The sequence below is a fragment of the Myxine glutinosa genome, chromosome 2 (assembly GCF_964187855.1).
Source record: "Myxine glutinosa chromosome 2, kmMyxGlut1.1, whole genome shotgun sequence".
NCBI classification, from domain to species: Eukaryota; Metazoa; Chordata; class Myxini; order Myxiniformes; family Myxinidae; genus Myxine; species Myxine glutinosa.
Window position 1 is genome coordinate 135,609,043 of NC_136262.1, and position 19,187 is coordinate 135,628,229.

At 47.2% G+C, this 19,187-nt stretch overlaps 1 protein-coding gene across 9 annotated transcripts in view; it reads right to left on the bottom strand.

Moving 5' to 3' along the window:
* The window catches only part of LRRK1 (leucine rich repeat kinase 1), a 281,256-nt gene that overhangs the window by 158,794 nt on the left and 103,275 nt on the right, over nucleotides 1-19,187 (bottom strand). For all 9 annotated transcript variants that reach the window (XM_078771695.1, XM_078771694.1, XM_078771701.1 and 6 more), the window contains 2 exons: nucleotides 3,482-3,600; nucleotides 3,244-3,311 (listed from right to left, as the gene is read on the bottom strand). In XM_078771695.1, coding sequence (XP_078627821.1) covers nucleotides 3,244-3,311; nucleotides 3,482-3,600 — 187 coding nt within the window. The remainder of the gene's footprint in view (nucleotides 1-3,243; nucleotides 3,312-3,481; nucleotides 3,601-19,187) is intronic.

The following is a 19,187-nucleotide window of genomic DNA, read 5'->3' on the forward strand; positions in this document are numbered from 1 at the left end:
GATGACATTTCTCTTTTGCAACACAGGTGTATTGTCTAGATTGTGTTCATTTCTAACCTCAACTACTTTCATCCCACTCTACAACACACTCATCTTACCTTAGCTTGTCTATTCTAATTTTACATATATACAGGTATCATTATAAGCCCCCGTTGGATTTGGTCCAAAATGGGGGCTTATGCATTGGGTCTCGTCCATCCATCTGTGTGTCCGTGTGTCCGCAACCATATCTCAGAGATGTATGGACCAATTTTGTTCATACTTGGCACTAAGACAATAAATGATGGTATACATATGCACATCATTTTGTTTGGCAATACGATCAAAGATGGCCGACTGACGGCCATTTTAGTTGTAAAAAAAATCCCAATGTTTTTTTTTTTGTTTTGTATACTGAATCGAGGCTCGTGAAAGAGCTAACATTTATTTCACAAACAAATCAACCAGGCAAACAAAATATACAAAAAGAGGGAGCGGAAGACAAGATGGGGAGAGAAGGGGAAGCACACAACCACAACATTTGAGAGCAGGGAGAAGTGTGGGAGGGAGAGGGCTTGGGGGGAGGAGGCGTGGGAAGGGGGGGGGGGGGGAGAGGTATAAAACACAAGGGGACCGAAATTAGCAGGGGTAGAAAAGATCAAGGTTTTGGATGGGGGAGGATAAGAGATGGTGGTGAACAGCTGTTTTAAAGACCTGGAGGGTGGAGTGGGATTGAAGAGAGTGAGGGAGTTTGTTCCAGAAGCGGGAGAAAAGAGGAATGAAGGAGTGAAGGTCAGCAGAAAGTCTTGATTTTGGCAGTTTAACCATAAGAGGGTTGCAGGCAGATCTTGTGCGACCTGTAGGAATATTTGGGGGACAGAGCCCAGAGAGAGCTGGGGGGGCAAGGCCAGAGAGGAGTCGGTAGAAGACGGAAAGACCACCAACCTGCCTGCGGTGAGTGAGTGAAAGGCCCTTGGAGTTAGCTTCATCGCGGGAGATTCCAATTATTCTGAACGCTTTGGTTTCAACAGCGTGAAGACGAGCTAGGTGTGAGGCAGGAGCACCAGACCAGAGGGGAGAGCAGTATTCCATAGAGCTGCGGATGAAAGCCTTGTATGTGGTGAGGAGCTCAGGTGTGCCAAGGAAGGACTTCGCACGACGGAGGATGCCCAGTCGGCAACTGGCTTTGGAGGCCAGATTTGAAATGTGGTTTTCCCAGGAAAGATCATGGCAAATAGTGAGACCCAAAAGCTTGAGTGACAGAACTTATTGGAGAGGATTATTCAGAAAGTGGCTGGGAGGGTTGTCCAGTCGGTCTTTTCGGAGAGACATCGTAAGAGTGTGAGATTTATCAGGATTGAAAGACATGTTCCATTTGTTTGCCCAGTCTGTGATTTTGTCCAGGTCTGCAGAGAGTGAGGAGGCTGCAGACTGCCGATCTGAGGGATGAGGAATGGAGCGACAGAGAGTAGCGTCGTCAGCAAAGAGATAGAGAGGATTTTCAAGAGAGTCAGAGAGATCATTGATGAAGACCAGAAAAAGCACAGGGCCCAGAACACTACCTTGGGGAACTCCAGCCTGAACAGGAAGAGATGAGAGAAACCCATTCAGGGCCACACGTTGACTATGACCAGAGAGGAAGTCCGCCAGCCATGCGTCGAGATTTCCATGGATACCAAAGGAGGAGAACGTCCTCAAGGAGATGTTGAACACGTCCTCAACTATTTCTCGGACATTCATTTTCCGATGTTGTTCAAACTTGGCACACAGATAATGAATGATGGTTTACATATGCGTTTCATTTTTTTTCGAGATCAGATCTGAGATGGGCGACTGGTGGCCATTTTGTTACTTTAACGTGTCGACAATAATTTATCGGACATGCATGGCCCGATTTTATTCAAAGTTGGCACAAGCACAGTGCATTATGGCATACACGTGCACCTCACTTTATTTTGCGAGCTGATCAAAGATGGCCGACTGGTATATTGGCGGCCATTTTAGTTGTCAAAAACCCGATGTTGAACATGTCCTCAACCATTTCTCGGACATTAATTTGCCAATGTTGTTCAAACCTGGCACACAGATAATGAATGATGGGTTACATATGCGCGTCATTTTTATTTCAGAGATCAGATCCAATATGGCCGACTGGCAGCCATTTCGTTACTTAAACGTGTCCCCAATCTATTTGTCAGACATGCATGGATTGAAGTTCTTCAAACTTGGCACAAAGACAATACATGAGTATTCATTCATACGCAGAAGATTTTGTTTTGTCATCTGACCAAAGATGGCCGACTGATGGCCTTTAACTCCATACAGCAAAATTACTAAAACCACGGTGGGGGCTATGACATTTTACGTATTTTTCTTCTTGTTTATTTTTACTTGCACTTGTTGTACAAAGTATGAAATAAATGTACATTATTCTTTGCCCTAAATTAATCTAGATTATAAAACAGGAGTTTGTAAAACAGGATATATTATAATATATTCTAAAACAGGAGTCCGTCTGTCCCGAAATTACTCCCTCAGTTTTGTGGCTAACCCCGCAAAATCTTCTGTGGAACGTTTGGGGTCCCACTGGGTATCATAATGTAGGTAGGAGGTTAAATAAATTCTTCAATAAAATTATGATTTTGAAATTCCATCGATACAAAGCTGCTCCCGATCCAGAAGTACACATGATTAAAATATAGAGATTTAGTTGAAAGGAAATGATGTGAGGGTTTCCACCTGTGACATTTGCGGATTCGGCATTTGTAGCTTCGGCATTGACCATGTGAAAAAACATTCAGCTGCAGTAAGTTTTTTTTTTTTACCCAATTCTTTCACGAATTGGCTTTCGATGCCTGACGTTCGACTGAAGGTGGCACAGGAATGTGGAATGTATTGGTTCACGATTTATTATTTGACGTTCATGCATTGTCTGTTTGCTTCCAGCCTCCCACCTGTGAGTAGCACGGGTACCTCGCCAGTAGATGATAAAAGACAAAACACCGAAGTGACATCATGTGTTTCAGCCAATCGTGGACAAGACCTGACTAATTCACAGAAATTGTCAGGAAATTCAGCGAGGTTTAATTTTCTGCTTTTTTTTTTTCATTTCAGGAAGTAAAGTGAAAAACTAAATAATTAAGAGATCTACTACTTTTTAGATTTTGAAATTTATCTATTAAATAATCGCAAATACTTCAGGTAATTTACACCAATGTTTATAAGCAGTTTCCAGGGCCATGCATCATATCATCAGACACTTGCCTTCATCAATGTAAGAATTCCTCGTTCTGCGAGTGAAAAACTGCAACAGCTTATTCCTGGTGGGCTGACTGGGATGATAAAAACGTTCCATCAACATTTTAACTATTTTTCCATTTTATGCAGAGATGTCAATGTAATGAAGCATGCCAAAAACAAAACAAATAAGCAAAGGACTAGATTAGATTGTATGCAAGGAAGCTGACTGAATGAGGGTGTGAGTCACGTGATCATTTACAACCTCTGGCTACCAAGAAGATTTCCCGAGAGATCCAGCACGACAAGCCGGTGACATTTCCACTCCCGGGCTGATGGAAGAGCTACCAGCTGGTTTCCAGACAAGTTCAGGGAGGTCATCACCTGCAGGTCATACGGTCAGTTGGTCGTCGACCAGGATAAGCATGTATACACATTGATACTATAATTTAATGTTAATGATGATTCATAGCAACAATACAGGAAATACATGAAAGAAAGGTATGAAAAAGAATCAAAGTATTCCAAAAAAGAAAAAAAATTTAAAGCAACTAAAAATGAAATAATGAGAAAGTTCATAAAATATGATACCCCATGCAGTGTATTTTTTTTATGTTAAAGGATCCCGCCACAGACTATATTGTCCTCATCGAGGCCAGGCCTTAAATACAAGAGCTGCAATGATAGAAAATTGAAGAAAGATAATAGTCTAAGAGTTTTTGAGGAAGTAAAAAATCTGCTTTTTGAAAAGGAAAAGCAAAGGAGAAGCATTTGGAAAAACATCAGAAGGTAAAGAATTCCAGAGTTTGGCAGTGGAGGGGAAGAAACAAACATCATATTGGCCCACCCTTGAATTGCTAATGGCCACACAATAATCATGTGATGTAGTGGCTTATCGAGTATTCCATGGTCTCGCTAATGGCGGAGGGACACAAGCAGCAAGAACATGGGAGCAGAAACTGAAGAAATATCTGTAGAAAAGAGAAAGAGCCAACTTTGTGGCGTAATTCGAGTGGGTCGAGTCTTGATGTCAGATTGGGAGAGTTGATTAGTCGGATTACTTTGGATTCACTTCTGTCCGGTAAATATGTTGAACTAGAACCTCCCCAGATGTGAGAGCAGTTCTCTATACAAGGCCGAATGAATCCTTTATATAGTTGAAGCAACTGTTGAGAGGAGAAGAATCTTCGACATCTGAATAGGATTCCTAGTTTCTTCAACGCAGACCTAACTATTTGTGTAATGTGTGGATTCCAGGATAAATTTGATGATAGGGTAATACCTAGTAGGTTTATTGGATCACATGGTACAATTGTGGAGCTTTAAATGGAGATTGGAGTGTTGAGAGGAGATTTAGAGAGGGAGGGAAAGAGAAAGAGAAAGAGAAAGAGAAAGAGAAAGAAAGAGACAGAGAGAGAGAGAGAGAGAAAGAGAGAGAGATATATATATATATATACATACAGAGAGAGAGACAAAGACAGAGACAGAGAGAGAGAGATATACATACAGAGAGAGACAGTGACAGAGAGAGAGAGAGAGAGAGAGAGAGAGAGATATGTATATATATATATATATATATATATATATATATATATATATATATATATATATATACGTATATATATATATATATATATATATATATATTGTTGTGGATATGAGAATGGTGTTTTTTTTTGTTTGTTGTTGTGTAAATTGTTGTAAAAATATCGCCCTCCTTGCTCCAGTTATGTATAAAGGTCAAAGTGCGTCCCGTAATTAGTTCATAAGCACTCACGTTAGCCAATCATATATTTCCCCCTTGTTGACAGTTATTTCCTTATTCTCTGTATAGGCTAAGGATTTGTCTTCCATTAATTTGACACTCCATTGCACTGCATTAAATAAAGTAGATCCCTCCGACATGGCATCTTCCAAGTGCCAGGTTTAGCCACTTTGCTGCATTTCATCTGCCGTCCACTTTGCTGCATTTCATCTGCCGTCCACTTTGCTGCAATTGCCAACTGCATTTGGGCGGTTTTCTTCATTCGCCATTGCTGCCCTTTGGCTGGGGCTAGCTTGAATCGCCCCAAAACCACCATTGGCCACGAGGCAAGGTCGGGGAAGAAGGGCGTGTCTCCACCTCGTCATAGAGGGGAGGAGTGAACCAGCCCTTGCCGACCAACCCAGAACGAGGGGTTGGCTTTAGAGGGCGGAGAAAGAACGTTTGGGGGAGGTTCGCAAAAGGGTCAAGGGTGGGGCTTATATAACCCGAGGAAGACACCCTCAGAGAGAGTGGAGGAGGGAGGAGATCAGAACACAGACAAGCCTGAAGAGAGTCCTGGAGCTTGTGAGAGAGGGAGAGAGAACCCGTCACGCCAGACCCCCCACCAGCAGCGTTGGCTCCACCAAGCAGCTCCGACCCGTTACCCCGCGCACACGACAGGATCGGTGGCATCGGCGGCCGTCGAGGTCCAGCCCGACGTCCCGTGCGAGATCAAGCTCCAGCCAGCTCCGTGCCTTCCTCCCCCTCCAGCCACCCACCTCCTGTCATTCCTGCCTGCAATTTCCCCATTCGTGTATGTGAGTTTGTTCTGTTTGTCTTGTCCCTGGGTTAATTAAGATTGTAGGTAAGCTAGCATTGCACTGTGTCTCCTTGATTCCTTCTGTCTTTATTTTATTATCTTTCCTTCTTCCTTGGTTTCTTTGGTCCTGTACATAGTAATAAATTATATTCGTATTGCAAAAACCTTTTTGTCTTCTTCTTCTCCTTCACATCCGTGTCGCTTTTGTCTTTTCCATATTGAATATCTGTGGCGCGATTTTGGCCAACGTTCAGGAATCGGGTTAGTCAGGGTAACTGTTAGGGCCGCGGCGCCATCCGCTCGGCAAATTAACATCTTATCCGCGGTCCGTAACAATTGGTGCCAGGAGCGAGAATGGACCTGAAGCGCTTCGTGCGCTCAAACTACAAGTGGGCCGAAATTTGTTTTGTAAAATCTTAAATTGAACATCGTGCCATGGATAGTCAAGGCGATCGGATGCAGGTGGGTGAGCTAGAAGAGGGGTTAGGGGTAACCCAGGATGAGAGGGAGGAAATGGAGGAGAGCAATGAGGAGGTGGTTGAGGAGGTATCAGGTGCACAAAATGGCGCTCTCGCGCACGTGGTATCAGACGCACAAAGTGGCAGCTCGCACGAGCGCGGGGTAGCCGCGCCCGCTGCGCAAATAGGGGGAATTGATGTGCGGGACCTCATGGCGCAGATTAATGCAGCCATACTAATGGCGAATATGGGGCTAGAAGCCAAAATGGGAGAAATGGGGGGCCAAATGGGAGCAATGAGGGCTTACCCATCCCAACTCTCTCTTCCTCATATGTGGTGATTTCAATTGTCACCATGCCAGTTGGCTGGGTGTGGGTACCTCTCTCACCAGCCATGGCTCTTCAGCAAAGGACTTCTGCGACTCACTGGGACTGACACAATCTGTCAATTTCCCGACCCGGATCTCAGTCAACGGAGCACCTTCTCTTCTGGATTTGGTTATGACAAACTTCCCTGAAAATGTCTGCTGCTCTTCTTCTGCTCCAATCGGCTCATCTGATCATGTGCTTGTCAAAGTGGACATCTCTCTGACCATTCTCAGAGAGCCTCCTCAGCGTCGACGAGTCTGGCATTTCATTCAGGCCAACTGGCACGGTCTTCAAGCAGCCATCAATCATCTGGACTGGTCTCCCATCTCTACCGCCTCTGACATCAACTCATCCTGGGAATTCTTTCAAAGTAAATTGCTCTCTCTCTTGCACAGATTTATACCATCTCGTCTTCAGTTGTCATACCGTTCCTCCCGTCCATGGTACACGGAATCTTGTGGTGAGGCTGTTGCCCTGAAACAACTTGCTTTCGTCTCCTGGAAAGCAAATCCAACGGAAGGAAATCTTATTTCCTTTCACAAAGCCCGAAACAAGTGTGTGTCCACCCTCAGGAGAGCCAGGAAACAATATCTCACCATTCTCAAGACCGAACTCTCTTATCTGTCTCCCTCTTCCAAATCCTGGTGGCGTCTGGTCAAATCTGTTTCTGGTGTTTGTTCCCCCTCCATCCCCTCCCTCACCTCAAACGGCTTAACGGCTGACTCCGCACGTGAAAAAGCTGAATGCCTCAACTCTGTGTTTGCTTCTAAATCTTGTGTCCCAAACCCATCCCTCTCTGTACCCACCGTACCCAGTCGTACCCAGCTGCTCCTGGACTCTGTGTCCTTTCCTCCTGACAAGGTGGAAAAGTTTCTGTCAACCCTCGACTCTGATTCTGCAACTGGTCCTGACAGCATCAGCCCACGGGTCCTAAAATCATGTTCTTCTGCTCTTTCACTCCCTCTTTCTATTCTCTTCACCCTCTCTTTTGCTCAAGGTCATCTGCCATCTGCTTGGAAATCAGCCAACATCACCGCTTTGCACAAAAAAGGTGCAAAAACAGATCCCAGCAACTACAGACCAATCAGCCTTCTCCCAATTATCAGCAAAGTCATGGAATCCATCATTGCTTCAGATATTAAATCTTTCCTCTTCTCCAATGGCTTGATCTCTGATCATCAATTTGGTTTCAGACCTGGTCACTCTACTCTGGACATGCTGCTTCTGCTTTCTCAACAATGGATGGAGGTCCTCAACGCCAAACAGGAAATTAGAGCTGCCTCCCTTGACATTTCACGTGCCTTCGATACGGTCTGGCACCCTGCTCTGCTCACCAAACTCTCCTCCTTTGGTATCCATGGAAATCTCCACGCATGGCTGGCGGACTTCCTCTCTGGTCGTAGTCAACGTGTGGCCCTGAATGGGTTTCTCTCCTCTCCTCTTCCTGTTCAGGCTGGAGTTCCCCAAGGTAGTGTTCTGGGCCCTGTGCTTTTTCTGGTCTTCATCAATGATCTCTCTGACTCTCTTGAAAATCCTCTCTATCTCTTTGCTGACGACTCTACTCTCTGTCGCTCCATTCCTCATCCCTCAGATCGGCAGTCTGCAGCCTCCTCACTCTCTGCAGACCTGGACAAAATCACAGACTGGGCAAACAAATGGAACATGTCTTTCAATCCTGATAAATCTCACACTCTTACGATGTCTCTCCGAAAAGACCGACTGGACAACCCCCATCCACTTTCTGAATAATCCTCTCCAAGAATTTCTGTTACTCAAGCTTTTGGGTCTCACTATTCGCCATGATCTTTCCTGGGAAAACCACATTTCAAATCTGGCCTCCAAAGCCAGTCGCCGACTGGGCATCCTCCGTCGTGCGAAGTCCTTCCTTGGCACACCTGAGCTCCTCACCACATACAAGGCTTTCATCCGCAGCTCAATGGAATACTGTTCCCCCCTCTGGGCTGGTGCTCCTGCCTCACACCTTGCTCGGCTTTACGCTGTTGAGGCCAAATATTTCAGAATCATTGGAATCTCCTGCGATGTAGTCAACACCGAGGGCCTTTCACTCACTCACCGCAGGCAGGTTGGTGGTCTTTCTGTCTTCTACCGACTCCTCTCCGGCCTTGCTCCCCCAGCTCTCTCTGTGCTCTGTCCCCCCAATATTCCTTCAGGTCGCACAAGATCTGCCTGCAACCCTCTTATGGTTAAACTGCCAAAGTCTAGGCTCTCTGCTCACCTTCACTCTTTCATTCCCCTTTTCTCCCGCCTCTGGAACAAACTCCCCCACTCCCTTCAATCCCACTCCTCCCTCCAGGTCTTTAAAACAGCTGTTCACCACCATCTCTTATCTTCCCCCATCGAAAACCTTGATCTTTTCTACCCCCGGTAATTCACCCCAGAGTCCTTGCAGAGTTCATATGTTTTATTCCTCTCCCACCTCCCCCCAAGTCCTCCCGATGTCCCTGCTCTCAAATGTTGTGTTTGTGTCCTTCCCCCTCTACCCCCTCTCTTTTGTGTCCTTCCCCCTCTCTCCCCATCTTGTCTGCCGCTCCCTTGTTTTTTGTGTTTTGTGTGTCGGTTTGTCTTTTTGTGTGATTAATGTTAGCTCTTTCACGAGCCTCGATCTTGTATACAAAAAAAAAAAAAAGGGACGAAGCAAGGGGTACCAGTGAACGTTTAGACAATAAATTTGAGGGGTTAGACAACGGGATAAAAGAGGTGAAACATGGGTTAACGGGGGTGGAAAATAGAATGGCTGCCCAGGAGAATCAGATAGAGGGGGTGAAAAATGGGTTAGTGGGGTTAGAAAACAAGATGGAAAACAAATTGCGGGAGATAGGGGAGCAATCCGCCCGGGAAATCAAACAAATGGGGAACCAGATAGAGGAGGTGAAAATCGGGTTGGAAGGTAAATTGGATGCTCAGAGGGATGAATTAGAGCAGATGAGGGCGGCATCTACTAAAGAGATGGGAGAAATGAAGGAGGAAATAGGACGAGGTGTAAGCGAGGAGGTCTCGGGGGTACGCGAGGAGGTAAGGCGAGGTGAGAAGCGTATGGAGAAGGAGGGGAGGAATAATACGGCTAGGTTACAGGGGAGCATAGAAGATCTGACGCAGGAGGTGGAACAGCTGACGGTGGGACAGACGGAGTTAGTGGAGCAGGTACAAAGGAACACTGCGGTACTAGGAGGGTTAAAGGCGACACAAAAAGAACTAAAAGACGACTTGATAGCGACGAACAGGGAATGTCAGATGGTACGTGAGGGACTGACAACGAGGTTGGACAAGGTGACAGAAGTAATGGAGACAAAGGACCGGGAGGTGAGGACGCACATAGAAACGGTCAAGGTAGCGTTAGAGGACGAAATTGAGGAGACGCACCGGGAAATAAAAGAGGTGAAGCAAAAGTTAGAGGAAGTGGAAGAGGGGGTGAGTGAAATTAAGAAGAGACGGAGGGAAACTAAGAGGGAGATAAAGGAGGAGGTGATGGAATATGTACAAGGTCGGTGCTCAAATCGTGATGGTGTGCTCGCTAACCAAATAAAGAGTTTGCAGGTGGCGAAGGAGGTGCGGAGACGAGGTGCCAAGGTGAGTGGCGATATATTTGGAAATGTATATGATGTGAGGGGAGCTTCAGTTGGCTTGGGGGTTGCTTTGGACCCGGGTGTTCGTGAGAGGCCTTTGGTGAAGTGTGCGACAGGTACGGTGTGCGAAAGAGGAGGTGTGCGAGAATGTCCGACTATGGGGTGTGTGAGGAAAATGTGCGGGCCGAGGAGTGAGTGTGCTGTCGAGAGTGAGTTGGTCATAGCGCATGTGCGGGGGGGGGGGGCACATGGAAGCGCGGAGTGGGGAGTGTTACAAAGGATGTAACGAGAGAGTGCACACCTGTGGTGAGTGTTACAGAGGATGTAACGAGAGTGCACACCTGTGGTGAGTGTTACGGAGGGTGTAACGGGAGAGAGTGCGCAAGAGGATGCGCGTGAAGGGTGTGTAACGGACGGGTGCATGAGGAAGGAGTGCGCTGTCAAGAGTAAGGGAGAATGCACACCTGTGGTGAATGTTACAGAGGATGTAACGAAAGAGTGCACACCTGTGGTGAATGTTACAGAGGATGTAACGAAAGAGTGCACACCGGTGGTGAGTGTTACAGAGGATGTAACGGGAGAGAGTGCGCAAGAGGATGCGCGTGAAAGGTGTGTAACGGACGGGTGCATGAGGAAAGAGTGCGCTGTCAAGAGTAAGGGTGAATGCGCGACCCAGTGTGGTGGTAAAAGTAGTGAGAGTGACACGGAGCGTGAGTTGGTTGTGGCAGGTGAGAGAGGATGTACACCTGGAATGGAAGGATGCACACCTGGAATGGTAGGGCGCGTATGGGAATGCACACTGGAATTGGTAGTGAGGCACGTGGTTGGGTGTGCAAGTGAGAGCATACCTGTGGTTGTCACAGAGGAGGTGACCGAGGAGGGGGCGCGAAGAGGTGTGTTGGTGAGGTGTGCGAATGACGAGTGTGTGCAAAGGTGTGCGATGGTCAGGTGTGTGACCAAGTCTGTAAGCGGATTGAGTGTACCTGGGTGTGTCAGCGAAGGTGCAATGACAAAGAGCATGGAGACAGCTGGATGTATGAGCAAGGAACGGACTGTGGGGTGTGAGCATGCAAGTGGAGCATCGACGCTAACCGGGTTAGCGGTTAGAGCGACGTGTAGCCGAATCGGGCCCTCGGTGCGTGCCGGGCAGTTTCGTGTGTCGCGGGGATCCGCGGCGGTTTCGAAAGAACCGCCGTGCGGGATCCATGCTGGCCCGCGCTTTGAACGGCCGCGTCCGTGCTCCACTAGGCGGAGCGGGCAGCCTGATAGGAAGGGTCGTCATGGCGACCCCCTTTTGTTGAGGCGTTCCGGCAGGGCGAGATTGGGCCATTGGACGGCTCTGTGCCGAGATGGTGCATGGGACCTCGGCCCGGGTAAACCTCCTTCCCTTCACCGAGTGTCGGACGCATCCAGCCGCCAGCACCAAGCAACCCGCATTCATTGCTCGGCTTTACGAAGCCGAGCTTTGGAAATGAATTGGTGCACCGAGAGGCACTAGTGAGTAGACTGTGATGATGAGGATAGTGTTTTGGCCCCGAAATTCGAAAAACAAAATTTGATGATTGGCAAAGGATTGGCAGAGTGATGATTGGTAATGGTAGAGTGATGATTGGCAGATGATTGGGAGTGATTAGCAAATTTTTGATTGGCTGGAATTTGATGTGCTAAATTGGTAGTGAGAGATACCCGATGTGCTGGGATGGCAACTCCGTCATCCCTCACAAGCGGGGGCAAAGGAGCACTAGTTATGGGGTTTGGCAGTGAAAACTAGCCCGGGAGGTTTAGGATATTGTGTGTAGGGACATAGAAGATGACCTTAGGTAACGTTAAGGTTAGGTAGTGACAATGATACCTGTAGTGGGGACGCAGGTAGATTAGAGTGGATGATAATGACGAGGGAGCGCAATAGTTTAAAGGGACGACTGGGAAGCGCGAGTTTCAGATGGGAGTAGGTAGATGAGATGATGCCGTGTGTTTGAAGATTGTGAGTTGTCTTGAGCATGGAGGTGTATGGAGCAGTGAGTGACGAACGATTGAGATTGCACAGGTGTGCAACTGAACAGGTGTATGGAGCAGTGTTTGAGTGAGTGATAGTGATGTGAGTTGTGCTGACCAAATGGTCCAGGAAGGAAGGAGGGTGCAGGTGGCACCAGGTGTGATTGCACAGGTGTGCAACGACAGGTGTATGGAGAATGGTTGTGTGGAAGACATGGAGTGTGGGATATATGGAGTATTGGAATGGATGGTCGTGGAGTGAGTATGGTGGAAACTGTGGAGTGGAGTGGATTGTGCGAAGGTGTGGATGGGGGAGAGGAGGATGGACCCCATCACGAATACCCGGGGAGGGTAGTGTAAGTGTTAGGTAGAGGGTACAGGTAAATTGTGGTTGGATATTGGCATCTGTGGTGCGTGTGGAAGAATGGTACTTGGATGGGTGCATTAGTGTTGTGGAAATGGCTGGGCGTGCAGCCTGTTAGTGTGTGTAGTTGGTTGGCACTCCACCACTGTGAGGATGTCGGCCAGGTGAGGCCGCAGGTGGGCTCTGGGAGCCGGTAGAGTTGTTGTGGATGGGGCCCGAGGATCTGGAGGACGGACCCGGGTAGCCCAGTGCCAGAGGGCACCAAGGGGTGACAGAGCCAGGAGGGGCCTTCCCCAGTTAGATAGGTTAGGGTGAGGAGCTAGGTAAGCTCGGGTGGCAACTACAGTGGTGGAGGTGTGCAGGTGGGTAGACCTGCTGGGAGAGCTGCACGACCCAGCCCGGAAATTGTGCAAGGGCACAGGGAGTTGCATCGGGGGAGTGAGACCCCAAATTGAGAAGCACCACAGTATGGTCAATGGGAATTGGTTTTTAGAACCCATAGTGTAAGTTGGCCATTGGATTGGCAGGGAATGACCCCGGGTAGTGTAAAGTGTGTTAATGTCATTTAGAGGATAGTTAGGATTAAGAATCTCCTCGCACCATCTACATCCACTCACCTGAGGTGACGCTACTCCACACCATGCCGTGGATGTTTTGTTATTTTATTATTTTGATGCAAATGTTTGGAATGTGAGACGCATCATGACGTGGGTGTGACATTGTGCTGTGTTCCATCTCTTCCTCCTTATGAGGATTGATGATGAATTGGGTGATGGCAAATTTTTATTAGTGGGATTGTGGTGACGAATTTGGTGTAGGAGAAATATGGGGGAGACGTGACAGTAGTGACGAATTTGTAAAGGTGTAGATTTTGTAAATATGGGGTAAGGGCAAGGGTAGAGTAGGTGACAGGTGGGGTGACGTACGGTAGGGACGAGCTTTTCTCCGCTCCGTCTCCATACGCACCTCACCTTGCATTGCCTTTATTGATGTGTACCCTTGTGACCTTACCCCTCGCTCATCTGTCTTTTCCCCCCTTTGTCTCCCACATGAGGACCTGTGCGCCACTGGGCGCCGAGGGGAGCGTGTGGGAGTCCGCCATTGTGCGCCCGGAACTCCCAGAACCAGCTGTCTGCATCGATGCACCACATTATGGACCACATGTCTGTGGCTGAGCACCACTTATGGACCCCATGGGTTGGGGCATGGCCCCTCTGCTGGAACCAGCCATGAAGGCCCGAGATCTTGCTGGCGGACCTTGGTCACACGGCACCGATGCCCCACAGGTGAACCACACGTAGTCGGCCCTGTGGGCCATAAATAAATAAAAACGGACACGTTTGGTGCATTTTATTTTTGGACAAATAGGCCGCCAGCAAAGAAGATGACAACCACAGGAAAATAACATGGCCAGCAGAGGGAGCCGAAGAGGAAGACCAGCAGCAGGGTTAGGGGTTGTTTGGTTATTTTTATTAATGAACAGTGATGACTGTGCACCGATTGGTGCTTGAGGGTGCTTTGGTGCGTTTTTGGGTGCTTTCATGGTGCATCGATGCAGGGCAGACGGTCTCCCCCCCAAAAGAACAATCACAGGTCCTGGGTTAGTATTGTAAATAAAAGCAGAGTCATTGTAAATAATGCGCCCCCACCGTAAATGTATAGTTTGAAGACAATTCCGCAATTCGGTTAGATGTGGGCGTGAGTCTGTTAGGTAGGGTGCAATGGAGCAGCGGGACATATTTATTTATGTTTTAAAACTGTCACACTTAGGGTCAGGTTAAATGTAGAGGGAACTACACCTACGTGCCACACTAAAAGTCAAGGTAAGAGGCCCGGGACGTGCCTAAGAGGAGGAGGGTGCAGTGTTGTGGATATGAGAATGGTGTTTTTTTTTGTTTGTTGTTGTGTAAAGTGTTGTAAAAATATCGCCCTCCTTGCTCCAGTTATGTATAAAGGTCAAAGTGCGTCCCGTAATTAGTTCATAAGCACTCACGTTAGCCAATCATATATTTCCCCCTTGTTGACAGTTATTTCCTTATTCTGTGTATAGGCTAAGGATTTGTCTTCCATTAATTTGACACTCCATTGCACTGCATTAAATAAAGTAGATCCCTCCGACATGGCATCTTCCAAGTGCCAGGTTTAGCCACTTTGCTGCATTTCATCTGCCGTCCACTTTGCTGCAATTGCCAACTGCATTTGGGCGGTTTTCTTCATTCGCCATTGCTGCCCTTTGGCTGGGGCTAGCTCGAATCGCCCCAAAACCACCATTGGCCACGAGGCAAGGTCGGGGAAGAAGGGCGTGTCTCCACCTCGTCATAGAGGGGAGGAGTGAACCAGCCCTTGCCGACCAACCCAGAACGAGAGGTTGGCTTTAGAGGGCGGAGAAAGAACGTTTGGGGGAGGTTCGCAAAAGGGTCAAGGGTGGGGCTTATATAACCCGAGGAAGACGCCCCCAGAGAGAGTGGAGGAGGGAGGAGATCAGAACACAGACAAGCCTGAAGAGAGTCCTGGAGCTTGTGAGAGAGGGAGAGAGAACCTGTCACGCCAGACCCCCCACCAGCAGCGTTGGCTCCACCAAGCAGCTCCGACCCGTTACCCCGCGCACACGACAGGATCGGTGGATCGGCGGCCGTCGAGGTCCAGCCCGACGTCCCGTGTGGGATCAAGCTCCAGCCAGCTCCGTGCCTTCCTCCCCCTCCAGCCACCCACCTCCTGTCATTCCTGCCTGCAATTTCCCCATTCGTGTACGTGAGTTTGTTCTGTTTGTCTTGTCCCTGGGTTAATTAAGACTGTAGGTAAGCTAGCATTGCACTGTGTCTCCTTGATTCCTTCTGTCTTTATTTTATTATCTTTCCTTCTTCCTTGGTTTCTTTGGTCCTGTACATAGTAATAAATTATATTCGTATTGCAAAAACCTTTTTGTCTTCTTCTTCTCCTTCACATCCGTGTCGCTTTTGTCTTTTCCATATTGAATATCTGTGGCGCGATTTTGGCCAACGTTCAGGAATCGGGTTAGTCGGGGTAACTGTTAGGGCCGCGGCGCCATCCGCTCGGCAAATTAACATCTTATCCGCGGTCCGTAACAATATATATATTTATATATATATATATATTGTTGCGGATATGAGATTGGCCTCCATCCATATCCGCTTGTAAATATTCCCCTATTTCCCCAATACTTCCCAACTATCCCCAATCCCCCATTCCCTAGTCCCATTTTCTGTAAACAACACTCTGTAGACCCGACCTTCCCCTATTTCCCCCATTAAATGTCGCATCCAGGTCCACCGCATCTCACGTAGACAACTATAGGACATCTTGCTAGTTATTCTTAGTCTATGTCAGTTAAGGACTCGTTTCCATTAATTCTGACTCTTCGTTGCACCAGAATGTGATTGTATGGCACCGTTAGGAAGTTTAGGACCTCCCAATACCTCCCGCAGCTCTTCCTCACGGTTCAGCAACAACAACAACAACAACAACAGCAACAACAACGGCGGCGGCGCGGGGAGTGCGCGTCCTCACTCCGGCTTGGTTAGCCGCCATCAAACATGTGCTCCGACGGGGTTACCACGTAGGGGCTCGCTGTCAGCTCCTCGTCAAGGGCGGAGCCCGGTAACCCCCCGCACCCAATAGAAGCGGCGGACCGATTCCATCTGGGGCGGAGCCAACGAGCCGAGGGCGTGTCACTCCCCGCTGAGCATGCGCAGGAAGAGGGAGGTGACGTCAGATGCGCGCTGGACTTGAAGGAAGAGAGACGCCACCAACCGAGCGCTGTGACACCTCCCTGCATCTACTGGACCGTGCTGTATCCTGTCCCAGAGCCAAGGTGCACCTTGTGCTATCGACTGCCTGTCCTTCCCTGCCATCAATCCCTGTGTAAGTCAGTCTTGTTCCGTTTGTCTGTGGTCTGTCCGGGATAAGATAAGACTGTGTCTAAGTGCCCATCTTTTCTGTGCTTTACCTCTTACCTTGTAATCTACCCCTTTTCTGCATCACCAATTATATCCTCCTCCGGAGGTCTTGAGAACTGTACCCCCTTGTGTCGTTTCATTTATCCCAGCCGTTGTGTCCTTTCCTTCATTGATTTAGCGTAGCGCGATTCGGCCAACGTTCGAGTGGAATCGGGTGAGTTGGGGAAGAATCGGGTAAACTGTGCTTCCGCTCGGTCAAGCAACATCTTAAGTCGTGTCCGTAACTATATATATATATATATATATATATATATATATATATATATATATATATATATATATATATATACAGACAACAGACAACAGACATACATACAGAGAGAGACAGGACAGAGACAGTGACAGTGACAGTGACGGTGAGAGAGAGAGAGAGAGAGAGAGAGAGAGAGAGAGAGAGAGAGAGAGAGAGAGAGAGAGAGAGAGACAGAGAGAGAGAGAGAGAGAGAGAGAGAGAGAGAGACAGAGACAGAGACAGAGACAGAGACAGAGACAGAGACAGAGACAGAGAGAGAGGGAGAGAGAGAGAGCGAGATGGGAAGAAATTGAGTTTTAGAAACATTTAACTTAACCTGATTACATTTTCCCCACTGTGAAATCTTGTCTAAATCTGAATTTAAAGAGAAGGCTGTGATCAAACGAGATGTAGATCGAGTGAGGGAGGATGGGGCAGATGGGAAAAACATGGGGGAATGTAATGTCGAGTCATCAGCATACGCGTGCATTTAGTTATTTGTAGAAGAAAGAAGGTCATTGATAAAAAAAAATAAGGAAGAGTGTAGGAGACAGGACCGAACCCTGAGGGACACCGCTGCTGATAGGGAAGAAGGAAGATGTTAAACCATCAACAATTACGAAGATAGAGCGGGCAGATAGAAAGCTCGATATGAAAGAGCAGAGTGAAGGAGGAAAGCCGAAAGAAGGAAGCTTGGATATCAGACCCCGATGCCAAACTCTGTCAAAGGCTTTTGAGATATCAAGGCCTACGACAAAAGATTCCCCAAAGTTTCTCAGAGAAGAGGCCCAGACATACGTAATGTAAGAAAGGATATCACCAGTAAATCTTGCCTTGCGAAAACCATATTGATGCCACCTGAGAGACGCCCTGTGCCAGATATCACTCGTTTTAAGTGATAAAACGAGTTTTGGCCACAGACGAATTTAAAACAACTTGCATTGTGTATACATTAAGGCCAGCAGGACTTCATCAGTTCTTCATTCAACGTAATGTCATCACTTATGTTTCCCCTTCATGACGGTAGTCTTACTCTAATTCACCAAATATCCATCCATCTGACTGTCCGTCCGTTCGAAGGTACCGCAAAAACGGCTGAACCGATCGCAACGATATTTTGGGTGGGTAATCCTGGGATCTCCTGGAGTAAAATAGGCTATATTGTTTTTCCAATTCAGCTTTGGCCTCCAGCCTTTTCAGGTTTGGACTCCCGCATAACGTTATTTTCCTGGGTGCCGCACAAACGGCTGCACCGATCGCTGCACAGCTGCGCTGCACCGATCGGACTCAGTGACCTCAGACAAAGTCCTTTTTATAAGGACATGGGTTGAATCCCTGCTTGAGAGAATGCCAACCCCCTCCCCGCCATCACGATCGTCTCTCCAACTCACAATCCCACGAGATATGCGGAAAGGACGACCCAAAACCAATTATCTCCTTTTTGATTCATATATAAACATCATTAAAAATAAATAATGACCTTCGCCAAAGTTCAAACGACGTGAGTTTAAGCCCCACATGAGAGAAATCCACATAGCTATTTGGGCGGTGTATAAGCTAACAGATCGCTCTCTCCATCGATCTTGCCAAGGCCGTAACACCTATCAGCTCAAAATCCTTTTAACTGTTGACTTGGAAGTTTTTACAATGAAGGAAACATTAACACTGTTGTTAAAAGTTTATTTTGTGATTAATTTGTGATTGGAGTTATGTTGTTTGGAATGAAAAAAGAGATATCGAGTTCAAGTGAATGACGACATGCCGTGATGGCTTTTACTTTCTGAACGTAAACTTCGCGGATCGCCATATGCAGATTCGCCACGGACACCCAATCGATGTTTCTACACGTGAATGTACCCGTTTGCGAACGGGGTACGTTTTTCATGGAAGTCCTTCACGAACTTGCTGTCCATGTCTGACGTGCGACTGAAGGTGCTACAGGAATGTGAAATTTATTGGTTTCATGCTTTAACATTCGCCGTATCTGTATTGCCTGTTTGCTTCTGGCCTCCCACCCGTGCGTAGCACGGGTATCTCACTAGTATATAAAATGAATAAAAAATAAACAAGTGGTATTTGATTATTATTTTTAAATAAACAAGAGAATGATATTTGATATTTAGTTATTTAATTATTCTAGTTTACTATGAGTATTGAGTAGGTGTCAAACGCTATGGTAATCTTCATGATATTTTCATCTAAAGATGGTTAAACACCAAACATTAAGCTTAAAACCATACATACAGCAATTGTTGCATTTACCGGGTAGTTGTTGTTGTTGTTGTTGTTGTTGTTGTTGTTGTTGTTGTTATAGCAGTGATTACAACTTCATGAATGAGCTTGGACATTTAAAATGGAGGACGAAGGAAATTAGAAGACATCAGTCTACTGAAATTAGATAATGGAGAATCACATTTGGTATATGGGAA